The 19,697-nt window shown below is 39.2% G+C and overlaps 1 protein-coding gene, 1 long non-coding RNA gene and 1 other non-coding gene across 11 annotated transcripts in view; 2 read left to right on the top strand and 1 right to left on the bottom strand.

Annotated features, from left to right (window-relative positions):
- The window catches only part of PLEKHM3 (pleckstrin homology domain containing M3), a 200,237-nt gene that overhangs the window by 167,682 nt on the left and 12,858 nt on the right, over positions 1 to 19,697 (top strand). For 3 of the 6 annotated variants that reach the window (XM_047869606.1, XM_047869605.1, XM_047869607.1), the window contains one exon: positions 114 to 271. The exons of 1 other annotated variant lie outside the window; for it this stretch is intronic. In XM_047869606.1, the coding sequence (XP_047725562.1) occupies positions 114 to 271 (158 nt within the window). Of the gene's footprint in view, positions 1 to 113; positions 272 to 19,697 lie in introns of those variants that run through there. 2 more of the 6 variants (XR_007154584.1, XR_007154585.1) reach the window with 2 other exon arrangements.
- LOC125172101 (uncharacterized) overlaps positions 1 to 19,697 on the bottom strand; it is a 120,643-nt gene that overhangs the window by 72,821 nt on the left and 28,125 nt on the right. For 2 of the 4 annotated variants that reach the window (XR_007154589.1, XR_007154590.1), the window contains exon 1: positions 6,028 to 6,120. The exons of the other annotated variants lie outside the window; for them this stretch is intronic. This is a non-coding gene — a long non-coding RNA (uncharacterized LOC125172101). Of the gene's footprint in view, positions 1 to 6,027; positions 6,121 to 19,697 lie in introns of those variants that run through there. 4 annotated transcript variants of the gene reach the window in all.
- Positions 3,993 to 4,065, top strand: TRNAQ-CUG (transfer RNA glutamine (anticodon CUG)). Its single transcript has one exon. It is a non-coding gene; the product is annotated as a tRNA-Gln (tRNA).

Raw genomic sequence — 19,697 nt, forward strand, 5'->3', positions numbered from 1 at the left:
TTATAATTAGAGGTTTTCCTGTTGTGTAAAGGAAAGGAATTCCAGTCCTCCTGCGTCTGCAAGACTTCTGTTCTCAATGAATTTGCTTCCCTGTCCCATTTCTCTTTCTGCAGGTGATAGAGGGGAAGCTGGCTCCATTCTTGGGCAAGGTCATTAAATTTGCCACCTCACACGTGTACAGCTGCAGTCTTTGTAGCCAGAAGGGGTTCATCTGTGAAATCTGTAACAATGGAGAGATCCTCTACCCTTTTGAGGATATTTCAACAAGCAGGTACAGAATCTCTTGTCTTAACAAAAGTATACCTGAATATGTCACATGTCGTTCTGTTTGGCCTGATCAGGCCGACTTTTAGTCAAGTACCGTATATCTGTCTCTTACCTTGTATCAGATTCCTCTTATTCTTGGAGAATATTTTTTTGACCTTTTGGTTTCCTATATTTATTCCCAACTCACTTCACTGTCTTTATCCAGAATGAGATAACAGAGTTGCCAAGAAACATCACCTATTTCTCCCTTCTTAGGTAACAAAGAGGGTTCAGATTCATTTTTAGAATGAAGATTAGGGAGGATGAATCCTCACAACATTTCAGGGCCAAGTGATAGGCAATGGGAAATTGCAGTCTCAGAGCAAGGCCAAAACCGGCCCAACTGCCAGGAATAAAACTACAAGACACTGGGGAACAGCTGTCTGGCTCGCCACATGCTTTTCTCCACAGATGCGCTGCAGTGTGGCGATGAAAGTTTTAGGATCCAAAGGAGGGAAAAGTGGGAGTTTATGTGGGATTATTTTTCTAACCAAAGTAATATTTGGGCATCATCACATTCGTTGGTTGATGGATGATTTTTTCCCCCCACTAACTTGAGACCAGGGTTTTTACTATTGCTTTTCTTGAATCACAAAACGATACGTATCACTTTTCCTTTCATCCCAAAAGCATCATAGAAATATATACTGTTTCTGTATCTGTGCACTGGCTTCTTTGGCCATGAAATCATGCCTCATTTCCCACCCAGCAGGGCTCACTTACACTGTGGTTCCGAACAGAAGGGAGGCATTGTAGCCAGGGGGAGTTGAAGCATGTAGGCTAGAGCTAAGATATTAAGAGTTGACTCAGCCCTTCTGGCCTCTTCTTAAACCCAAAGACTCTTTGTAAATATACAGGAACTTGAGTTGGCCCCACACATAGAAAGATAAACACATACGCACACATATACATGCTCCAGCCTCGTTTCCTGAGTACAGGTACTTAGCTCATGGCCTAGAGATTATATACTTCTTAAAAATGTGCACCACACAAAAACTTGTACACAAACATTCGTAGTAGTATTCATAATAGCCAGAAAGTGGAAACAACATAAATGTCCAGCTGATGAATGGATAAACAAAATGTGGTATATCCATACGATGGAATATTATTCAGCATAAAAAGGAATGAAGTACTAACATGCTGTAGTGTGGCTGAACCTTAAAAACATTATGCCAAGTGAAAGATGCCAGATACGAAAAGCTGTATATTTTATGTTCTGTGTATATGAAATGTCCCAAATAGGCCAATCCAGAGAAACAGAAAGTACATTAGTCGTTGCCTGGGGCATGGGGGAAAAGGAAGAGAGTAACTCCTAATGGGTGCAGATTTCTTTTAGGGATGACGAAAATGTTCTGGAATTCGATTGTGGTGACAGTAACGTGGTCTTGTGAATACGTTAAAAATCAGTGAATTGTATACTTTAAAAGAATGAATTTTATGGTATGTGAATTAGATCACAATCAAAAGTATTTAATAGAAAATAAAACAAATTTAAAAATGCTTCCAACTCTATAAACCATATGCTGGGTCACAAAACAAGTTTTAATAAATTTTTAAAAACTGAAACCATACCAAGTATGTTCTCTGACACATTGAATTAAGATCCCCAGTAGCAAAAAAATATGAGAAACCTCAAATATTTGGATAAAAAAACAGTACACACTAAAAACTTATGGGTCAAAGAAGAAATAAATCACAAGAGAAATTTTAAAATATTTTGGAAAAGGGGCTCCTGGGTGGCCCAGTCAGTTAAGCATCCGACTCTTGATCTCAGCTCAGATCTTGATCTCAGGGTAGTGAGTTCAAGCCCCACATTGGACTCCATGCTAGGTGTGAAGCTGTATCTATCTATCTATCTATCTAATGAATGAACATGAAATATAAAATGTCAAAATGTATGGAATGCAGCTAACATAGTACTTAGGGTGAAACCTATAGCTATAAATATATCATGGAAAACATGTCAGAAAAAAAGGAAAGGTCTCAAATCCATTACCTAAAATTCCACCTTAAGACACTAGATAACAGAGCAAACTAAATCGAAAGCAAGCAGAGGAAGGAAAGAGTAAAGATTAGAGCAGACATCAATGAAATGGAAGATAGAAAAAAAAAATACATTAATGAAATCAAAAGTTGGTTTTTTGAAAGAATCAACAAAATTGACAATCCTTTAGCAAGACTGACCAAGAAATTAAGAGAAAAGAAACAAATACTCAAAATCAGGAGTGAAAAAGGAAAAGGCAGTTAAAAGAACTATAAAGAGATACCACAAGTGACTTTATTCCAACAAGTTAGACAACTTAGATGAAATGGACAAATTTCTAGAAAGACAAATTACCAAAATAGACTCGAGAAGAAGTAGAAATATGAATAGCCCTATAACAAGTAAAGAAACTGAATTAGTAGTTTTTAAATCTGCTCATAAAGAAGCCAGATGCCTTCATGATGAATTTTGTTGAATATTTTAAAAAATAATACCAGTCCTTCACACAGGGATAAAGAGGGGCATTACATAATGATAAAGGGATCAGTCTTCCAAGAAGACACAACAATCCTTAATGTGTATGAAGAGAGTCAAAAGACATGCAGCAAAAAACCCCTAATAGAACTACAAGGAGAAACAGACAAACCCACAATTATATATCCTCTATTATACTTAGAGACTTCAACACCCCTCTGTCAGTAACAGATCCAGCAGGCAGAAAATCAGTTTAAGCATATCGTTAAACTGAAAAGCACTATCAGTCAACTGGATCTAATTGACATCTCTGCCAATTCATGTTGTTCATCCAACAACAACAGAATATGCATTCTTCTGAAGCTTACATGGAACATTTAACAAGAGAGACCACATTCTGGGCCACAAAACACATCTGAAAAAATTTACAAGAATAGAAATCATGCACAGTACACTCCCAGACCATAATGAAATTAAACTAGGAATCAGTAACAATGTTACTTTTATGGTACCTGTAAAATCCCAACGTATTTGGAGATTAAACAATATGTTTCTAAATAACAGGAGTTGATCATTGATGTCCACACAAAACCCTGCACAGGGATGTTTACAGCGGGTCTACTTGTAATCGCCAAAACCTGAGAACAACCAGGATATCCTTCAGTATGTGGATGGTTAAATAAACTGTGGTATACCCATGCAATGGAGTATTCTCCAATAATAAAGGAAATGACGTATCTAGACACAAAAGGACATGGAGGAACCTTAAATGCATATTACTAGGTGAAAGAAGCCAGTCTGAAAAGGCTGTATACTGGATGATTCCAACTGTATGACATTCTGGAAGAGGCAAAACTGTAGAGACAGTACAAAATCAAATCAAATCAAATCAGTGATTATCAGGGGCTTGGGAATGCATAAGTCGAGATGAATAGGTGAAGCACAGGTTTTTTTAGGGCAGTAAAATTATGCTGTACGGTTCTGTAATGGTACACACATGACGTTTTACATTTGTCAAAACCCATAGAACCATAGAACACAGAGTGAGCCTTAATTTAGATTGTGGACTTTAGTTGATAATAATGTGTGAATATTGGTACATTCACTGTAACCAGTGTGCCACACTAATGTAAGATATTAATAGAGAAAACTGGGGGTTAAGGTAGTATTATGGGAACTGTACTAACAGCTCAATTTTTCTGTCAATCTGAACTGTTCTAGGGGTGCCTGGCTGGCTCAGTTGGTAGAGCATGCGACTCTGGATCTCAGGGTTGTGGGTTCAAGCCCCACATTGGGGGTAGAGATTACTTAAAAAAATAAAAGTTAAAAAAATAAATAAATAAATAAAAGTGAAAAAAAACTGTCCTAAAAAATAAAGTCTATTTTTAAAAAAGACAATTCATCCAGCTGAACAGTTGACTCAAATACCAAAGCTGATCAATGTGAATAAACTTTATTAGAACAATTTTAGACTTACAGAAAAATCACAAAGATAGTACAGAGAATTACCATAGACCCCACACCCAGTTTTTCTCTTATTAACATCTTACGTTGATATATTTGTTACTATTAATGAACCAATACTGATACATTATTATTAGCTGAAGTCCATAGCTTTTTCAGATTTCCTTAAACTTTTTCAATGTTTACTTATTTATTTTGAGAGAGAGTGTGTGCATGCAAGCAGGGGCAGGGCAGAGAGAGAAGAGAGGGAGAATCCCAAGCAGGCTCCATTCTGTCAGCACAGAGATCAACACAGGGCTCGAACGCACGAACCGTGAGACCATGACCTGAGCCAAAATCAACAGTAGGACATTTAACTGACTCAGCCACCCAGGTCCCCCAAGATTTCCTTAGTTTTTACCCCATTATTATTTCTGTTTCAGAACATCTCCCTAAGCTCCTCTTGGCTGTGACAACTTCTCAGACTGTTTTTAGGACATTGACAGTTTTGAGAAGTACTAGTATTTTGTAGAATCCCTCTGTGGGGATAGACCTGATATTTTTCTTTTGATTAGACTGGGTTTTATGGGTTTGGGGAGGAGGAGTGCAGAGATAAAGTGCCGTTTCCATCATATCATATCACAGGGACATGCTATCAACATGACTTATCACTGCAATGTTTGTGTCAGGTTTCTCCACTGTTGATACTCTTCTCCTCTGACCCTTCTCCATTGTTACCCTCTTTTAAAGGAAGTCACTATGGGGGCACCTGGGTGGCTCAGTCAGTGGAGCATCCGACTTCAGATCAGGTCATGATACGGTTTGTGAGTTCGGGGCCTGTGTCGGGCTCTAGGGCTCCCGGCTGTCAGCACAGAGCCCACCTCGGATCCTCTGTGCCCCCCCCCCCCAACTCCCTCCCCCTGCTCACGCTCTCTCTCTCAAAAATAAACAAGGCTTTAAAACATAAATAAATAAAGGAAGTCACTATGTGCAGCCTACAGTTAAGGAGTGAAGATTATGCTCCACTTCCCTTGGGAGTGGAGTCTATACAAAATCACTTGGAATCCTGCATGAGTGATTTGTCTCTTCTTCCTATTTATTTTTTTAAATTATCTATTCATGTCAGTGTGGGCATGTGCATATTTATTTTATATTTTTGGTTATAACCCAGTATTACTTTACTTTGTTGCCCAGACTGTTCCAACTTTGGCCATCGGCTCTTTCAGCTGGTGCCTGCATCACCTTGACACCCTCCTACCATTGTGGGTGTTTGTTTCTGAGCATTTCTGTACTTTCTGGTGCTCCCAGACATTCCAGACTCATCATATATATTTCTTGCCCTAATCCTACAAGTAGCCATTTCTCCAAGGAGCCCGGGTTCCTTTTATTGGAAAATATTAGAAACCAACATGAGGGCACTTAGATTGCACACCCGCTTTTAAAGCCCTCGGTCCCAGGACTCATCCCTTGAGGAGGGATGAGAAGAGAGATGCTTCCCTCTGACTACACATCAGAATTTCCTGTGAGACTTGTTGGGTTGTTTTAACTCTGAGCATCTTTATCTTCAGAGTCTCCCCGTGTGATTCTGCATGGCAGCCAGAAGAAAGAATCACTCCTCTGAGGGCTGTGGCCATAGTCAGACGTGCCAGATTCTTACAGTCCGAACGACCACATTAACACGTCTGTGGACTCAGAGGGCCCTTCACCCAGCAGGAAGGAATATGTAGCTGTTTAGAATCTTCCGTTTCCCTCTTGGTCAGATGCAGTTCTCTAAGCTGCACAAATGTCTGAGAGCAAAGGAGCCCTTACCAGCCTACCTGGAATTTCAGGTTGATAATACTTCCCAGGACCCCACTGAGCTCTCTCTAGTGGTGTCCAGTTTCCAGTGAAACGCTGGGAATGGTTTATGCAAGTCTGGGGTAAAAGACAAAAATAAACACCAATGAAATATTTATTAAAGGAAAACTTTAATCAGAAATTGAGTTGCAGATTTAAAACCTGTCCATAAAAATGTGCTGAATAAATGTGATAAATAAAAATAAATTTGAATAGTGGGGTAGATTTTAAAATTTAACTGAAATCTTCATGGATAAAGTTCTGTAATATCTGGGATTTGCTTCAAAATAATCTGATGGTGGGAGAGAGGGAATAGATATAAATGAAAGAAATTGATAATTGTTAAAACTAGATGATAGGTACACAGGGGTTTATTACACTGTTCTGTGTACTTCTGAATATGTTTGAAATTTTCCACAATAAAACATTTTTAAAAATCTGTAAGTAAGGGGGCCTGGGGGCTCAGTCGGTTGTGCATCCGACTCTTGAGTTCAGCTCAGGTCATGACCCCATGCTTAGCACGGAGCCTGCTTATGATTCTCTCTCTCTCTCTCTCTCTCTCCCCCTCCCCCTCTCCCTCTCCCTCCCTCTCCCTCTCTCTCCCTCTGCCACTCTCCCCTACTCTCTCTCTCTAAAATAAAAAGTAAAATCTATAAGTAAAAACCTTAGAAATGAAGTATTTAGTGAATTTGTCACCACATAGCCTTGACCATCTTGCTAAAGTCAACACCTCTGTGACCTCAGAAATATGCTTAATATCCCTTCAGATCCAAATATCATCTGAACAGCATAATTACAACTCAGCAAAAAACATTCTACAAGCGTTACAACTATTCATTTTTTCAATAAATGACTTACTGAGCATACTGTGTTCGTGCATTGGGTTAGGCTCTGGGGCCACACGGTGAACATGGCATGTTCCTTGCTCACAAATAGTCCACAGTCCCTGGCAAGAGGCACTGAGCCATCAGGCAGTTGGGTTGACGTGTGGGCGGAGCCCTGGTCTAGGGGGTGGACCTAGAGCTCCAAGAAGGGACATCATCCAAAGCAGTCATGTACATTTTAGGTGAAAAAGCAGTTCCACAATTTCTAAAAATGTTAGCTCTGTGTTGAACTTTATCTGAAGCACTGATTTATTCACGTCCGTATTAGAACATACTTGGTTTTAACATGCTTATTTGATTACGACCATATGTCAAACATGGGTCAACTCTTCATAGTTTCTTTTCCTTATTAAATTAATTGTTATGCAGGAGAAGGCTTCATGAATATGTAATTTAAAAATATAGCCCTAGCATTAATGTTTAGAACACCGTCTCTGACAGACATAGACAATGTGCTGGGGTTGTAGGAAATTGCACTAATATTTACTAGTGCTGGTGCCAGCAATTTACATATCTCGTCATTTAATTCTTATGCCAGTCCTCTGAGGGAATACTGTTACCTCCATTTTAATAATGAGGAAACCTAGGTTCAGAGGAGCCAATTAACTTGGCCCAAGAGATAAGGCCAAAACTTGAACCCAAATATATCTGACTCTCAAATCCATGCTTTTTTCATTATACATCACTGTTTCTTCTGTACCTGTTGTCTTCAAACCATTTTTGCAGCGTACCCTCGAACAGAAATGTGAAGAAATTACGTCCCTCTGTCATTAAAGAAGTGTCCCCCCAAACGGTTATTCTGAATTCTCCCCATATTTGCCACCCTGAAAGTTTTTACACTTGGAGCAGTGAGCCAGCTAGATTAGGGCGGGGGAAAGACACGACTTTCTTTTGCAAAATGGTGGGGGGCTGTGGTGAGGGGGTGTGGGGAAAGAGCTTCCTTCCGCCCCGTGCACAGCACTCGGCAGGTCGGGAGGCCCAGGGGTGCCTGCGGGAGCTGGAGATCTGCCTGACTCAAGCTGAGTGAGCAGACCTCCGCTTGCTGCACTGTCCTCCCCACTTCCACTCCGTTCAGCCGATAATGCGGACAGTTTCACACTGAGGTAGTCTTTCTTCTCCAACACAAATTAAATACATACCTCTCTCTAGTTTAAATAGGAAAACACTCAGACCCAAACTGCAAGATTTTAAATACAATAGGGAGATCCAGAATCACAGAACTTAAGCTTAATCCAGTATTTACCCTCCTAGAGGACTAAACGGAAAGCACAGCTTTAGGAGAGAGAAACATTCTGTTAAAACAGCAATAAAATTCCACATCCTAAAGACAGAGAAATGACAAAAAACGTACCCTCCTTGATTGAGAATAAGAAATAAAACTCTAACCTCAGAATTACAAATCAGAAGGTTAGACTGATACCTCTCTAAGACTTGAAGGGAAAACAGTGACTATGAAAGCAAAGAAGTTGCATATATCCACAAAATGACCCTGGACTTAGATTTTTTAAAAGAAAAAAACAATCCTCAAATTGCCTCCTATGCCGCTTTCTTTCTGACATCTCTACATACCACTAATCTTCCCTTGTTATTAAAGACATAATGCTGCTAAAGAGACCATCCTGCCTCACACATTTGTGTGTGAAGATGCCATTCCTGAATCTTGAAATGCTTCCAGATCACAAGTACATAAATACTTCATCTTAAGAACACTCAGCATGCATTTTAACATGGGACTTACAAGATATACCAGCTATCATAAATCAGTTCCATCCTTTCTGTCTGATCCATTTGCCTTTGTTAATTTTTTCATGTGACATACAAATCATCCCCACAAGTTTTCCAATATGGAAAACATTGCACTTCTAGACTTTATGACCCTACCATTTGGGGCTGTATCTAGATGTGGGTATACTATCAGAAGAGTCTACTTAACACTGAATTTGGTGTATTCCATATAGTAGGCATTCCATAAATACTTATTGTTTGGTTCAGCTCTCCCCAACATATCATGTGCACTCATTAAGAACACTGACAAAGCTTTTTAAGTAAACTGATTCAGAAAGTTTAAAATATTTGCTCTATGTGAAATAGAGAATAGATTCTTTATGATCTCACTTACATGTTAAACCTGAAAAAACCAAACTTACAGAGAACAGAGTGGTGGTTGCCAGAGGCAGGGGTGAAGGTGGTCAAAAGGTAAAAATTTCCAGTTATAAGATTAATAAGTTCTGGGGATGTAATATACCACATGGGGACTAAAGATAACAATACCATATCACATATTTGAAAGTTACCAAGAGAGGAGTATATCCTAAAAGTTCTCATCACAAGAAAAAAGTTTTGTACCTATACCAGTTGATGGATGTTAACTAAACATTGTGGTAATCATTTCACAACCTATATACATATCAAATCATCATGTTGTATGCCTGAAACTAATACAATGTTATATGTCAGTTATGTCTCAATAAAACTGGGGGTGATGGAATACTTGGATAAATAGAGGAGCATAGTAAAAGTCTGAATAACACTACTTTTACGTAAGCTTTGTCTGTAAGGTTGAAGCAACCGACCTACTATTTGAGGTATTTCTGTGGTGTGAGCATCGGCCTGCCCAACATTCATTTCTCCAAGGAAGGCATTCGAGGTGTTCTTCCTGGAGGGGGCTGGGGGGGCTCCAGTGGCTCAGTGGTGACTCTTCTAAAAGCAGTCCATGTTTTTTGAAGCACTGCGGTTTGGAGAAGCAGATTGAGCATAACTTGCCAGCTTTTCTTTTGCTGATCACTCCCTCCTCTCCTCCAAGAATGACGATTGCACTGAGGACCTTGAACTTATCAACACCAAACTCTTACCAGTTAAGTCAACATATTTTGACACCATGTTCAATTTGCACACATTTCAGGAACGTTTCCTACATCTGTCTATTGAGAATGAACACTGGCCTCATAGAAGAGTCCATAGCAAGTGAGTTTCTAACATGGCCTCTCCTCTTTTTCATTTTAAAAATTTATTTCTTTAGGTTAACTTATAGAAAAAGAAGGCCTGGGCACCGGGGTGGCTCAGTTGGTTAAGCATCCAACTCTTGGTTTCAGCTCAGGTCATGATCTCTTGGTTTGTGAGTTTGAGCCCCAGGATGGGCTACTCACTGATAGCACAGAGCCTGCTTGGGATTCTCTCTCTCTCCCTCTTTCTCTGCCCCTCCCCCACTTGTGTGTGTGTTCATGCTCTCTCTCTCTTTCTCTCTCTCTCTCTCTCAAAATAAATAAGCTTTAAACAAAGAAAAAGAAAAAGGCAGCCTCCCAAAGAACTCAGTCCAAGCCCCATTGCTCTCATCCATCTGGCCAAATTTCAGAAAGGTCCAGCTTGTACTGAAGAACATGCAGACTCCTCCCAACACTCTTGACCTTGTGAATTGGTCTTTGTCATCTTACATTGCATGGCAATCCACACCACCTTGCCCCTGAGGACCTCAACTTGTTGGGGAGTGGACTTTGGTCTTTGCCGTGGCACTTTTCTGCCCTTCCTGAAGCTTCATGAACACACTAAGTTTCCAATAGCTAATTGTAGTCAAACCTCATAAAAGTTTGTTTAAAAGAGAGAAAGCAACTGCTGTGTTATAAAGGATAGAATTACGTCTTCCATAGAAGATGCTGAGATGTGCGGTTTTCCTCGGCACAACTTGAGCAGTCCATCAGGGGCTGTGTTTTCTGTGCCCGGGTTCCCTTTGATTTGTCCCTGGAGGATAAACGTGGAGACGGCTTTCCTGAAAGTTGTCGCTTACTTCGGTGCCTAGAAAATCACCAAACCCCAGATTCGCCAGCAGCCTTACAAAGGCTCTTACATTTTTCTGGGAGCCAGTTCTAGTTTGTCATTTTCTGAAAGCGAGGTTCATGTTTAGGCAGGAATTTTTTGGTGGGGGTTGGGGACTAGAACACACTCCAAGGTGGAAGGAGAGGGAAGGGCCGCCCAGAAGCCGGTCTTTCCTTGTGGCGTCCTGTTTGTTCAGCCCTCGTTTTTGTCAGTCCTTGCACAAACAGACTGAATACCTGGATTATTCCCTCATCTGGACTCAAATACTCATACATTACATACCCTTTCTCACTAATCAGCCTGACACATTCCTTTGTTGGTAAATGGTTCCAAAACAAACACTGTCAGTGTACCTAATTAGCAGGTTTGCGGGCTGTGCTCACAGTCCTGTTACATCCTGTTCAACAATAGAGAACAACAGCCCTGGCGAGGTCGGGCTTACAGGGAGGGAACCGCTCCCCCCAACGCATATACACTTTTTTAATGATATTTCCTTTCTGTGGCTTTTCTTGGGAAGCAGCCACTTGGTGAGTACTGTGATGAGGTGTGGGATTCTTGCAACAGCTAGAGGAAGTTTGGACTCCTCTTCGTAGGCACCTTTGCTTAGGAGCCATTAGTTTCCATCTGCTTATTGTTCTTCTCTCTGGTACTGGAGAGGAGCGCAGTGAGGAACTTTCTCCACGTCCTCTAACACTGACGAGAGAGGACAAGATCCCTGCCTGTGTTCTAGAATCATAAATGAACAGAGATGGAAAGGACTGTGGAGAACATCTGGATATTTTAGGGGTAGAAAATCTGAAGCCCAGGGAGCTCGCAGGTTTTATGAGGGGCAGAAGCCGAGGAGCAACTTACCAAGATGGAATTCTGCTCTGCGGCTACATGACTGCCAGCTCTTAAATGTATTTATTGTATCAATGAAGGTTTTCCTTGATTAAAAAAACAAAACAAAAACAAAACAAAAAAATAAATTAAAAAAACCTTGAACACAATGCTAAGTTTTTTTTGGCTTTTAAACTTCGGTCAAAGAGTAACTTGGCAAATAACATCTCACCTTGGCCTGGTGGCTCCTATATTCACATGTCAAAATGTTTCAGAATGTCTGCTAACACAGACGAGACTTTTGTGAAACGCTCAGGGCTGACCTGACCCTGTATGCCATTAAGCCACTTTATAAATACAGTGCACTTATAAACACAGCCCTCGCTGGTGCGGCTACCATTGTATTTTGAAACCATTTGGTCACTTGAATAGATGGCTGTCATCTCTACCTCGACGCATTTCTTACCAAGCTTCTCGTTAGGTGTCTGGTTAATACTGTGTTGTCATCTTATCTCTAAGCATTTCAGACAACTCAATTTTTTGTTGATTGGAGGGAGTAAAGTTCAGCATTGTTTAATTCATGTTGTAACTTTCTGACTATAAAACTGATACGCATTACAAAACATTTGAAAAGTACACAAAAGTATAAAGAGGAAAATTCTCCATACATATGTCTGTATGTTTACTTTTTAATAAAAGATGTATATATATATATGGTTTTATTATTTTACTTTTTAATTTTTTTATGTTTATTTTTGACAGAGAGAGACAGATAGCAAATGGGGGAGGGCCAGAGAAAGGGAGACACAGAATCCAAAGCAGGCTCCACACTCTGAGCTGTCAGCACAGAGCCTGACACAGGGCTCGAACTCGTGAAATGCAAGATCATTACCTGAGCCAGAGTCAGAGGCTTAACCGACTGAACTACCCAGGCACCCTTAGAATATATGGTTTTATACCCAGCGTTTTATCACATTATATCAGAACCAAGAAAATAGTTTATCTATAAACTTTCATTGATGGCTACTTTAACAGGAAAAAAAAATAATTGGTTCTAAAATCATTAAGATCCATTTAAAAAGTAGAGGCAGACTAATCCACAGAAAAATTACTGGAGTAGGAATACAGAAGTCTAGATGTCATCCCTAACTTGGCCACTAATTTGCTGTGTGACCTTTGACAAGCCACCTCCCACCTCCAGATTTACCTACGAGTTATATGGCATTGTTTTAACCCCGTATTGACAAAGAAGTTAGAACTTTATTTCATTCTGCTCCTTTGCTTAGCATTTGCAGTAGTCTGTTTAATAGTTTGTCACAATGTTTTCAGTGAAGTTGACTATTTTTGATACAATTTACCCAAAGGGATTAAGATATAAATTCAAATTGTGATTCAGTCCACCATTTTGAAATAATGTCAGCTCCATGAGGAAATGGACTTTCCTATTTTGCTCACTGCTCAGTTTTCTGCATCTAGAACAGCACGTAGTAAATGCTCAATGAATAATCCACGAATAAAGAGTTTGCTTTACTTTTAGTTTTTCAAATCTGTGCTTTTTCACATATTTTATTTTATTTTAAATAACCTTTAAACTAATTTCAAGGAAATTGTCTACTTAAATGTAGACATTGCCAAGATATATGACTTTATTGAGTGATAGCTAGCATTCTCTCATATGTTAGGAATAGATATAGTTTTCTGGCCCAATGAAAACTTTCATGTCAAAAACTTGAGTTTTGCTAAACTACTCAGTTTAATTTTCAAAACATGTTTTCAGTCATGTTTCAGTGTGTTTTTTCCTTCCCAATGGGACTGTAAATAAGTAACCTGAATACACAATAGGAAAGAGAGGAGTGTTTACCTTTCCATACAAAAAATGTTGATTCTTCAGCCTGAGCAGTATGTTCTGAAATGAACTGTCTTATGCTTTAGAATTACAAAAAGGTACAATAGAACCTGATTTCATCAGCATATGTTTTTGATATTTTGGGACTTTTCTTGCCTCACTAATTATGGGAATACAGATAGCAAGATGTTATAAACGCTATCTTTTAAAAATCCTTTTTTGTTTTTATTTCAGTATCTAACGTATACTATCACCTTCGTTATAAACCCCTTCAGTAGTCTGAATATTAAACCACTCGGTGGTGCATCAGGAAACATCCTCATTTGCTGTCTGTAGCTATCATTAATAATCATCTGTTCAGTTCCTAATGCTTCCAGAACACTTAGAGTAGAGATAAAGACAGTCTATAGATAGATGTTCATTCTCTACAGAGGTCACCGCTTGGACTGAATTAGATCTATAAAGCATAGGACTTGGTATAGAGTCAGAGGAGCTTAGCAGTTATCTGCCCGTCACTCCCGCCCCGTGATACACGCACCTTTCCTACGCTACCTTCCCCAGGGAGGATGGCATCCCCGCCCAACACCACACCCACAGCTAGTAGGAGATGCAGGCGATTGAATTCCAGTATAGTCCTCTTTTTGCCTCTCCTTGTCACAGCACCATCCTGAAATCTGAGGGAATGCACAAGCTGTCCAGAGGAGGGCAAAAGATTATATCACCTACCCTTAACTAGTCTCACTTCTGGTGATAGTTGGTGTTAGGGTGGCCGGGGAGAGGTTCTCAACAAAAGTATAATGGGAAGGATCTTATAAATTTTCGATGAGAAAACAAGATCACGTTAAAAAAGTAGTAATTCATGGGAAAAACAGAAATGTGGGAATTTCCTTTTATAGAACTGGTAACATAACAGACTAATTTCAAGTCCTGAGCGAGTGGCTGATTCAAAAACTGCATTGGAAACATTGGAAGCCACTCACCGGAGCTGACTGGACTTCAACTGAAAGATCTAGTTTGGCCTCGAGAGGTGGGAAGCTGAAGCATGTTAAAGCTATTCTCTGAGAGAAGAGTTAACACTTTTTTTCTAGAAAGAATCCTTGATGGTGGAGAGAAAGGCAATTTAAATTAAAAGACTTAGCTGGAAAGCAGGTTCCATCAACGATTTGAAAGAAAAATGTCAGAATTGAGAATGAAAAGAGATAAGCAAATTTTCCGTGGGGGCAGGATGGCCAGGTAGGGTGGAATAGACGCTAGTGAGGCCTGAAGGAACATCAGGGGGAACATGGTTTTCATACAGTGCTTCGAAGAGGCACCAGCCAAGGGACTTGGGGACAGCAATCACATGAATGTCAAAGCAGCAAGCAAGATAACTTTTCCCTTCCTCCAGCTTCCCTGAGAATGTAGTTAAGGTACACTGTTTAAAAGAGAGAGTCCTAATCAGGGGAACCTTAATATTTAGAAAGTACCTAAAAGCAAGCAGTACTTAACCCTTCTCCACACCTAAACACACCCAAAATTTTCATACTTCCATTGTTCTCCCTGAGGGGTCTAGAGAGCTTACCCAGGCCACCACTCAGAAAACTGAAAGAGAAAAGGCTTATTAGCACAGCACTTTACTAACCAGACCTAAGCTAAAGGCTCCCATTGGCTTCCCCCAGTGACTGTATTATTGCCTTTGAAAGTTTCCTTTACCAATACACTAGCCTGTAGCCTTCTCTACCCTATTCCTGTCTTAGGAATATACATGTTGAAAGACAAAATTTTCAATGACTTCGAGGTGTCTTACATGTCTGTTTATTGCTTGCATACTTAGCATAACTACTTCTATTAGTGTGATTATCAGTTCTATTCAGCCTTTCCTAATACGCAGAGTAAAAACAAAAGTTCTGAATAACGTGCTCACTGAGTGAAAGAGACTGCTAAAACATGCGTTCTTATTCACACCTTCCCATGTTCAATGATAATGTATACCATGTTTTAAGGATTTTTGCAATATTTTTCCAAGATAATACATCCTCTGTTCATGCAAAGTAGGATACTTTCGGGCGCCTGAATAGCTCGGTCGGTTAAGCCTCTGACTTCAGCTCAGTTCAGGATCTCATGGTTCATGGGTTTGAGCCCCACATTGGGCTCTGTGCTGACAGCTCAGAGCCTGGAGCCTGCTTCGGATTCTGTGTCCCCTCTCTCTCTGCCCCGCCCCCACTCGTGCTCTGTCTCTCTCTCAAATATAAAAATTAAAAAAATTTTTTTAAAGTAGGATAATTTTAATTACTAAAAGTATACACATTACTAAACAGTTGTATTGTTTCCTGATTTTATAAACAGGTAAACAATAAGTCTATTAGTTTAACTTATCAAATTTACATAATACTTTTACTACTATATAAAGATGAAAAAAAATCTGAGATATTCAAAAAGTCAAATATCTAAAGCCAGGATTAGTCCTTGACTAAGATGTTTACACAGGTGCATTTCATTTTAGATAAACCTCATAAATTATACTATAAATTTGTAAATTAGTTGATTGTATACATTTCAAAAATTTTTTTTATTTAACATTAAGATGAGCAGCTGTAAACTTTCCTAATATATTCAGTATAGAATTTGACCTCTAAAGTTGTTTACATGAAGGGAGACTGTTTTCGCTAGATATAAAAATGTATTATAAAATATACAGTACAGTGCTGGCATAGGAACAGACAGATCAATGGAACATGATTTCAGAACGTATGCAAATAGACCCAAGTAATATGGGAATTTAGTACATGATAAAGATGCACAGCAAATGAGCAAAACAAAAGATGGAACTTTCCATACAAGAAACTGGGAACTAGACAGCCATTTGGAGAAAGAAAAGGAATGCTGGATTTGATCATACTCTTTACATCAAGATAAATTCCAGATGGATCAAATATTTTAATGTAAAAATAAAACCCATAAACTACTAGAAGAAAATATAGGTGAATATTTTTGTAATCTTAAGTGTGGAAGGTCTCTAAGCTTGACACAAACCCAGAAGCCCTGGAAGCAAGATGCTTTTAAATATATTTTTAAAAAGTTAGGACCCTTGGGTGGCTCAATTGGTTAGGCATCTGACACGCGATTTTGGCTCAGGTCATGATCTTGGTTTTGTGAGTTCCAGCCCTGCATCAGGCTCTGCGCTGTCAGGTTCTCCCCCTCTCTCTGCCCCTCCCTTGCTCATGCTCTCTCTCAAAAATAAATAATAAATAAACTTTAAAAAAATAAATATATTTTTTAAAAGTTAAATGCTTAAAGTTCTCTAAAGACAAATGTAAACAGGAAACCGGGAGAAATATTTTCAACACATTTAACAAAGAGTTCATTAATTTCCTGAATATAAAAAATCTTTAAAACGCAGTAAGTAAAAGTCATTAGACAATGGGCAAAGGACAGGAACTAATTTACTGAAAAAATATGCAAATGGCCAATATCTGAACAGCTTAGTGTCACTTCCAATTAAAGAAAGTAAAATGAGGTTCTTACCTATCAGCTATGAGAAAGTATTAATAGATATGAAATGTAAGGCCCAATATAAAAGCATTAATTAATACCACTTTTTATTTTCATTTTGCAAAGTCCGTATTTTTGTTCTAAATATTTACAACAGTCCTGTCTAACATATGAGACAGCCCTGCTGCCTTTGGAAACAGTTGGCCTAAAGCGGCAGTTCTCAAACTTTTATATTCATCAGGATACTCTGGAGGGCTTGTTAAAGCACAGATTGCCAGGTCCCACCCTAGAATTTATGATTCAGTAACTCTGGAGTGGCACCCAATAATTTGCATTTCTAACAAATTATCTGGTGATGCTGGTTTGGCTGGTCCAGGGACCACACTTTGAAAACCACTGGCCTAGAACGAACACATCGAGTATTAGAAAATTATGTGATACCATCTTGTTAAGAGAATTGTACTGGTAAGAGGAGGCAAATTAGGGGAAGTCTAAAGTAATGACATAACACTGCGTCTTTCACCTGAATGTCTTTCTCCTTCTAAGTTTATATCACTAACCTATTCCCAAGCAAGCAGTCATCTTCATAAATCTAGATATGGTTTACCTTCTAAACTTTTTTGCATTTTTCTACTATATCCCTCCTTAAAAATGTCTTTTATTTTGGCCCCCTTAGGAATCTTAGTACTTTGAGGAACTGAAATGTAATATGAAATAGAAATAGAAATAAATAGACATAAATCCCGTTCAGAGTCTTAGATACATATTATCCTTATAAATTATTATTTCTTTTAAAGAGGCTTACTTCAAAACCTTGACAGTTAAATTTTACACTTTTACATTAAAGAGGTAGACTGGGGACTCAATGGAAGCCCATATGTAAGCTAAGTTTTTCTGTTTTAAATCTACATTAGCCAAATATTATTATATTCACTGCCTTTGTCTTAGATGTAACAAGACATTTCTAAACATTTCTTGGGTTCTTAGGTGTGTTGAACTACTTTAGCAACTTTTATAGAAAGCCATTGCTCTTCTTTATGGTTCTCTAATGGCTACAATTATAATATAGTCTAGCTTTTTCTGGAAATCAGAAAATTCTGATATCTTCCTGCAGTTTCTTTACTTTCTCTAATATTAAATGAGATTCTCCTAGAGTAACCCCAAGAAGAGATGGACCTTTGTTTGTTAAGAATTATATTCACTGCCAGGTGAACCATTAAAAAAAACCCTGAGGAGCGCCTGGGTGGCTCAGTCGGTTGGGCATCCGACTTCAGCTCAGGCCGTGATCTCACAGTCCGTGAGTTTGAGCCCCACGTCGGGCTCTGTGCTGACAGTTCAGAGCCTGGAGCCTGCATTGGATTCTGTGTCTCCCTCTGTCTCTGCTCCTCCCCTGCTCACGCTCTGTCTCTCTCTATCTCAAAAATAAATAAAAACATTTAAAAAAAATTAATAATAATTAAAAAAAACCTGAGAAGTGTCAGAAACACTAGAGTTTCTCTATCCCCAAGTAACTATTTCACTCAGGTCAAACCTATTAAGATTTCATACACGTACACAGAGTATGGCTGAGGTCTGTCACCATCCACAAATTAGCAAGAAGCATTTATTAAGCATTGGCACTAAAGATAATGTGATTTACTGTTCCCAATAGGATAGCAAAATTAACAAATGAATTAATTAACCCTTGTTTACATTCTATTTCAAAGCCAAGATTTTAAGTAAAGCTTTTGTCAAAGGTATTAACCGAGCTTGGTTTACAAACCCCAAGTGCAAGACTTGTGAAAGCCAAATGCTTTGTGGTCTGCAATCAGGGAAAAACTCTTCCTTAATTAACTCTGGGGATTAAAAGGTAAATAAAAAGATCTCTGCAGGCATACCAATTGTTCTTCCCATGATCTGAGTCTTAGCAGGTATTTGGGGGTGTGCTGAGTAATTGAAAGGGACACGTGGCTGATAGCAGGGGAAGGAGAGCCAGATTTCATGTTAGAAGACTGGCGTCAAGTCCAGAGTTGATCACACGCTTACCCACCTGGGACCAGAGAAGCCACCACCTACTTTATTATCTCATTTCATTTTATCTATTTACTGACTGGCCTATTACCCATGGGAAAACAAATAGTACCTGGCTCGGAATCATATTACAAGGATAATTTCTATAAAAACAGGGGCAAAAGGCCATACAGATGTTGCCTAATTTAAATGTCCAATATTGGTCTGGCTGTATGTGCACTTACCATTCAGAACTATTGGAATAGCTTTACAAACTAGCACATACACACCTAATCTGCCAGACATCTGGCCAAAGAAGGTAGATCTTTTCCAGTCTCATACAATTCCAGTCAAACCATATGGATACCTTTTTGTCCCCATCTCCCTACCCCTAACCAACAGACACACGCGCACACACGCACGCGCACACACACACATTGAATAATCCCAAATGTAGTCCATTTCTAGTTCTGCATGGAGCCACAACAGTTCTGTAAGCCAACATTTCCAGACCTTTTGCCCTCTTCCTCCCCTTCCCACCAGCTTCCCCTGGCGTAGGGGAGAGAGGCATCTGGAGCGTGTGGATTTCTAGTAATCCTGGCTCAATGCTTCACTGGAAGTGGTGCTCCAGGCAGAGGCTGTGAAACTTGGACTGTCCCCAGCCATCAGCACTAACCATAACCTGTTTCTTATTGAAATTGCCTGTAACGTGTCTTTATTTTAATCCTCCTATTACCCCACAAAAGAAAGAATCTGTTAGATTGTTTAAATCCCGTTTAACTCATTTTACCTTAGAATGTTTGCTAACATGTTCTGTGTATTCTTCTAAACA

The sequence above is a fragment of the Prionailurus viverrinus genome, chromosome C1 (assembly GCF_022837055.1).
Source record: "Prionailurus viverrinus isolate Anna chromosome C1, UM_Priviv_1.0, whole genome shotgun sequence".
Taxonomy (NCBI): domain Eukaryota; kingdom Metazoa; phylum Chordata; class Mammalia; order Carnivora; family Felidae; genus Prionailurus; species Prionailurus viverrinus.